Consider the following 6,431-nt stretch of genomic DNA (forward strand, 5'->3'; position numbering starts at 1 on the left):
TTCCTTTTCATTATATCAATGAAATTTTTATCCCGATCATTACAAAGCCTCACAAATACCATTGATGTCCCGGTAGGTATTAAACTAACAACTCACGGATAAATTATTTTTTTTGGCCCGGCCCGCGTCCATCCCAGACCCGCCCATGAACAGGTCTAGCTGACATGTATTCTTATGGCTATGATCTTTTACTGATTATTATGTAGCCAACTCAATATCTATCAGACAGTGAAATCTATAGCATTTTGCCATATAGAGTACATTTTATGTTTACCCGCAAATTGATGGCATTCAGTAAATAACTCTACATTGTCAAAAGATGTGGACCTCAAAGCCGGCCAAAAAAAATTCCTTCTCTTTGTTTTATATCTACACCTCTCTCTCAGCTGAACTGTGCTTCTGTATGTGTAAATCAAGGCAAAAATCCAATTTCCTTACATCGTCAACTTGTCTCTGTACATTCCAAACTAGGAGGTGACAATGGTGGAACAGCCACAAGCTGATCTAATCCCGCCTCTTCTACCTCCATCATCTTCCTTGCTCCCACCTGAAACTTAGAGGATCCATTGATCAGCTTTATATATTTAGGTACTTGGGTTTCTGATGAAGAGCCTTCATTAGCTGATTTTATCACAGAGCTGAAAACTCCAGACTCTCTTAGCTCTTGAATTATGGCCTGCAGAATCAGTTACAGTGAGATTTCCATCACTTAGTTGCAGGTTTTAGTAGAAATGGAGTTACCATGGGAGTATAAACCCGGGAGAGGATGCCCTTCTTTAGTAGCTTAAGTTTGAGGTTCATTTCTCCCCATACAACATGCTCTCTGTACCAGCTCAGCATCTCTCCTCGCGTCGCAGTTGAAGCTATGATGAACGCCTGCATTTCAGCAACGTTGATGTTTACATTGAGTTTCAGAAATGTCATATGATAAGCCACTTACATCTCTGTCAAATTCCAACATGAAGCATCTCTTGACATCCTCCTTTGTGGGTTTGCAGCCACACCTATCGCGTCTTGAAGTCAAGTCAGAGAACTTTGAGTAAGTGTAATGCAGAACTGCTGCCTCATCTAGTTTGATCTCTCTGTGACATGAAAAGAAAGAAAACCAGTCTTATGCTTTAGTCTTAGTCAACCAAACAGATTTTGAAGTACAAACTTTAATTACGTTGGCGTGTTCATGTAGGTGAACCATCGATGAGCACCATTTGGGCGCAGATGTTCTGAAATCCTAGCGGCTGATTTGCCATTTCCATATGTGAGAAAATAGTTTGGGTTTCCACGAGTGGCTTCTTTGTAGTGTCCAAAGTATGTCTCCTTTGGTAGATGATCAAAATTCTTCTTGAACAATGTAACCTCGCTGAAAGGCTCTTTTACATCATCACGCTCTACACAGCTTTCCTGAATATATGATATCAACTCAACAAAATGAATTGACAGAACAGCAACTGAAGCTTCTGAGTTTGACTACTTGACTCACGTAATTAGGGAAGACAACCATATCAACATGCTCAGAGATGTTTGACAGCAGTTCCCTCAAGGAGTAATCGCGCGTGCCAGCTGGATACATGAGCTCATCAGTGTCAAGATGGAAAATCCAATCCATTCCAGCATTCTGCAATTAGTTGGAAACAAACAGCATATTTTTTATGAGAAGTTCAATAGATGAAAGCAAGAAGTGATGCTTACCCTTGCCATGACAATACCCATTTCCATGTTGAGAGACTGCTTCACAAACAACTCGTAATTGCAAGGTTTGTAAAAGAAATTCTTCAACCATGTCTCGTTCCAAATCCGGCTAACAACACAATTCAGATGTCATGAATCTAAGATGTGAAATATTTGAAAAGACAAACAACAATGAAGAGTGAGCCAACCTCTTTGCTTGTTTTTCCTCCAACTCTTTTGTTCTGAATACAACTTCGACACCCTGCAAAGGTGCAGATATCAGAAGTGATCACAGAGTCATGTAACATGGATAAATATGAGGACAGTAACTCACAGGTATACTCTGGAGGACTCTTGATACACTAGAGGATGCTGCCTTTCCTTCCACAAACAGGAAAAAGTTTGTCATGCCAATAACCTTATGGTAAAAGATCCATGGTAAAATTTGTTCCAAGCCAGCAGAAGTGCTCGTTGTAACACAAATCTGGAGCCAGACATTACATGGCAATTGCATCAGCATCAACAAATGAATTAAGATTATTAAACAAACAAACAAAAGTTGACAGCAAATGTATCTAGTCTGTGTCTATATCAAAATTTAGCTTGACAACTTCTACAAATGTAACATGTAACCTTCATTGTGTCACACAGCATGAGACTGAATTGATCAGTAAAAGAAGAGGTATGTCATATGTGGTAACTCAACTAGATAGAGTTTCTAGACTATGGCAGCATGCTATTTGTTTTTAGTCTTGTGTAGCCATCAAATTCATAATTCATAGTACTGAGCTAGAGCAGTAGAGCTACTGGTTTAAAGTGAAAAAACTGAGTTGTGATTCATGGAATTCATCTAGCCTTAACGGATTAAGACCGTTTATCTTGAACACAACAGTCTCCCTTAACATAGAAAATAGCAGGGTATAACAAAACTACATGTATTTGATAAAGCAAAACAGTATAAGATTTTTTTTCATAGACATTGATAAAGTTCGAGAAATCTTGACCAACTTCTGATTAGTTTCTTGAATAGAACGAAACTAGAGCTGATAGCAGCACTTAAGTTTCTATAGAGGCTAGAGCAAATCCATTTTCAACCAGGAAAAGAAACAGAGAGCCAATTCCATTAGACTCATCCAAGTACAGACGAAATTATACCTTGGGCGTAAGAGTAGACTCGTTTATATTGAATGTCCAATCTCTAAAGTAGGGAAAAACAGGTGACGATCTGCGAGCCAATAAATCCTCGGCGGTCCGTTCACAATCTCCGGCAGAGGTGGCGGCACGGTTGACTTCGTTAAAGCCGGAGTTCTGCATACCGGGGAACTCAAAACGATCTGGAGACCAAGGAGGGATTGGATCGTTGAAACCGCCTCGCCATTGGAGGAAGAAAGCGAAAATTGCGAGAGAGAGTGGGAGAAGAGTGAGGATCAGAAGTAGCCTTGATAATGAGTGGAAAGAAGAAGGAGAAGAGTGAGAAATGGTTCTCATTCCCGCCATTGCAGAGATCGAGAAGGTCGATAGCAACGGCGTTCGAATTTCTGGAAATTACACTGAAGAGGAAAATAGAAGAACGGTTATGAGAAATTGTGAATGAGAAAATAAAAAAATGAGGCCGTTTTGTCGTTGGCGTTTTTCTTTGTGCGGTTCACCGTGTAATTGCCGATTGCTAATGGTTTTTCTTTTCTCTCTTCCAGAAAAGTTTTACTTTTCTTGTTTCCCAAAAAAAACTCTAAATCTTGAATCTACGTATAACTGCTGGTTTGATTTAAAAAAGTAACTTTAGTTATGTAGGTCGGTAGATAATTTTCTATTTCCATCCTTCCCTAGTTTAACATTTTTAATATTAAATTTTAAGATTTTCAATTCCAAAGTAGTCTAGCTTGATACCCGTATCTTCTACGATACTTATTTAATTAAAATTTGTAATTTTATTATTATTATTTATGTTAATGAAATATTATTGAAAATAAATTATTATTTAATAATATAATTTTTTATTAGTGTACATGTGAGTTAAGTTTTTAAATAATAATATTAAATACTGATTAAATACTTATGAGTTATGACACAAACATAGATAAATTTCAATTTCAAAGTAGAAAAAATAGAATATAGTATAAATAAACAAACGCTTTTCTAGTAAAAGATAGGTTTTCTATCTTAATCTTATATATATCTATTAAAGTAAAATTATTTCAATCCTTCTTAAAATTTTAGACTCCACAATTGTTTGTGTGTTCATCTCCTATTTGTTACACTATTCTCTTCTTTTTATTACTATTTTTTTCATTACCTATATATATATATTAAAGCTATAATTGGATATGATATTTTTTTTACTACTCAAATATTATTCTTAACCGATTTTCTATTTATGAATATATATTATTCCTAGAATAGTGATATTTATTTATGAGATAAATAAAATCTAATAAAACCAATACAACCCATATATTAAATTTTATCAATTTTCTCCTTAATTTTAGCCAATTATTAGTTCGGTATAATTTTCTTATTGGATCTATTATTATCTCCCTTACTCCTACTAGTCATACTATTATTTTGTTAATTTCATAAATAATTTAATAATTAAATAATGGTGATTATGAAATTTTCATTTTCTATAATATTACTATTTTAACTTGCTTGTTGTGCACACGGTTATTCAATATTTTTATATTAATAGATATATTATAGTATTAAATACACATGAATACTAAAAACTAATAAAAATATGTCATATTGAATTATAATAAAAATAAATTTTATATGTTTTACATTGTATTTATAACAATAATCGATGTGTTGTATTTTTCAAATTTTCAGTTTAGCAAGTTTATTAACAGTTTTCATATATAATAATATAGGAAATTGATTTGTACAGAATTTTAATATAAAAGACATAGAAGGATGTACTTAACGATTAGATAAATGATTTGAGCAGGAGTTTTATATTTAATTATCTCATATTTGTATGAGATATGTGTATTAAAAAATTTGTATTAGGGTATAATTTATGATCATATTAATGTTGAAAACTACGTAATTGTATTGGGTAAATAAATTATATTTTTTTTTCCTTTTTATTATAATAAGTAAGAATTATATAATTTAGTTTTAGTAAAATTGATATTGAATATTCTTTTGTAATTGAAACTAGAGATTAGTTCAATAAACAATATATAATAATAATATTTTATTTATTCGGCATGTTAAAATCTGTTATATTATATGGGATGTGATATGACAACTGTATTATTTAAATTATTGAAAAATGATATGTGTTCCAAATTACGTGAATTTGCCATATAAACTGTTTCATGTTGATTTAATAGATAGAGAAATAAATTTGATTTGATTTGTTTTTTTATATATTCCGTATATATTTATGAAATCTTAAGAGGAAAGGTAATGAAAGCTAATTAATAAAAAGATACAGGCTATTTCGACCCCCTAAAAAAAGATGCATCCTAGACAAAGGTCAACTTAATTAGCTCGCACGTGTAAAGTTGGAGGTGGAGTGGATTCAACTGATTAGGGTGCCTTTTTATTTCTTATCCTTTTGGATTATGATAATATAAGGAAATTAGTTTAAGACCCGTGCTATGCACGTGAGTTTAAATTTTAAAATATAGTTAATGTCGTTAAATGAATCTAAACAATACTAAATTTATAAGATAGAAAATAAATTAATAAAGAACGATAAAGAAACACGAGATTTGTTGACCCAGTTTACCGTAAACGTCTACGTCTGGGGAATTCCAATCCAAGGATCTCTAATATAACTATATTAGTTAATGGGCATCATCTAACCAAACGGATCTGATCTACTAAATTAGGAAAGTGTACATTTCCCCCAATCAGTTAGCGTTATAATTATCAATACTGAATATAATGGTCATATATGAGTTGATGAAACATTTGACAAATAAGCAAGCTCTTGAAACACTTCACTCACATCAATCCCCTCATCTACAATTTTACGTTAGTGCAAGTTATCATCAATTGAAATGCATGCGTATTAGAAAATATATCAAGAATGACATCTACCACAAGTACATACATGCGAATCATTGCTTGGATTAGCAATAATAAGTGTAGAACAATCAACATCAAGGAACTACCCTTGCCAACCTTAAGATAAAAAATAAACCATGTTGTATAATAAATTATTAGATTAAATCAAACATAAGGTAAATAGTAAAACAAATTTAAAGAGATTCATGGTGAAGAATGAATGACATGCCTCATCAGTTCAAGTTTTGAAAAACCTCTTTGTATACAACATTCAATGTAGTTTGAGGTTGAACGTTTTTGTCACATATTAGAACTTTCAAACCCTCTTTGCTCGTAACTCTTTATACGGCAACATATAATTGTCCATGAGAAAAAACAGGCCGAGGTAGGAACAAACCGACTCGAGACAATGATTGACCTTGACTTTTATTTATGGTCATAGCAAAACAGAAGATCAACAGAAATTGTCTTCTCTGAAACCTGAAGGGAAATCGAGTATCTGATGGTGAAAGTATAGCGCCAGGAATGTACCGTTTGTTTTAATTGGTTATGAAAGTGATTATTAGCGGCATGTGAATGATTTGGGTGTATTTTCACTAGATATTTTTTAGATCTGGGTGTGTTTAAACTAATTGTTATTTAAACTGAACATATTTTAATCAGCCACAAGCTTAAATATCTGTTTAGATTTGAGGAAGAATCCGTTTAGTAATATCTAAAAGTATTTATTTTGGTTAATATCTAAAAGT

The 6,431-nt window shown here is 32.9% G+C and overlaps 1 protein-coding gene across 1 annotated transcript; it reads right to left on the minus strand.

The window, feature by feature from the left end:
- Positions 1-442: 442 nt before the first annotated feature.
- LOC141247867 (uncharacterized) lies at positions 443-3,162 on the minus strand. Its single transcript, XM_073669281.1, has 9 exons — positions 2,821-3,162; positions 2,000-2,149; positions 1,875-1,927; positions 1,687-1,795; positions 1,478-1,612; positions 1,166-1,398; positions 941-1,082; positions 742-876; positions 443-676 (listed from the first exon to the last, which is right to left on the minus strand). The coding sequence occupies exons 1-9, from the start codon at positions 3,160-3,162 to the stop codon at positions 443-445; spliced, it is 1,533 nt and encodes a 510-aa protein (XP_073525382.1).
- Positions 3,163-6,431: the final 3,269 nt, after the last annotated feature.

This window comes from Phyllobates terribilis, unplaced genomic scaffold (assembly GCF_046119375.1).
Source record: "Phyllobates terribilis strain yellow unplaced genomic scaffold, ASM4611937v1 Scaffold_3373__1_contigs__length_80544, whole genome shotgun sequence".
Lineage (NCBI taxonomy): Eukaryota > Metazoa > Chordata > Amphibia > Anura > Dendrobatidae > Phyllobates > Phyllobates terribilis.

What these genes read in the sequence shown, in the direction of transcription:
- LOC141247867 (XM_073669281.1), bottom strand. Translation starts at nt 3,162, where the DNA reads ATGGCGGGAATGAGAACCATTTCTCACTCTTCTCCTTCTTCTTTCCAC. An exon ending in GAGGAAAAACAAGCAAAGAG is followed by an intron (nt 1,796 to 1,874) that starts GTTGGCTCACTC and finishes TTGTGTTGTTAG; the next exon opens with CCGGATTTGGAACGAGACAT. An exon ending in TGTTGGAATTTGACAGAGAT is followed by an intron (nt 877 to 940) that starts GTAAGTGGCTTA and finishes GCTGAAATGCAG; the next exon opens with GCGTTCATCATAGCTTCAAC.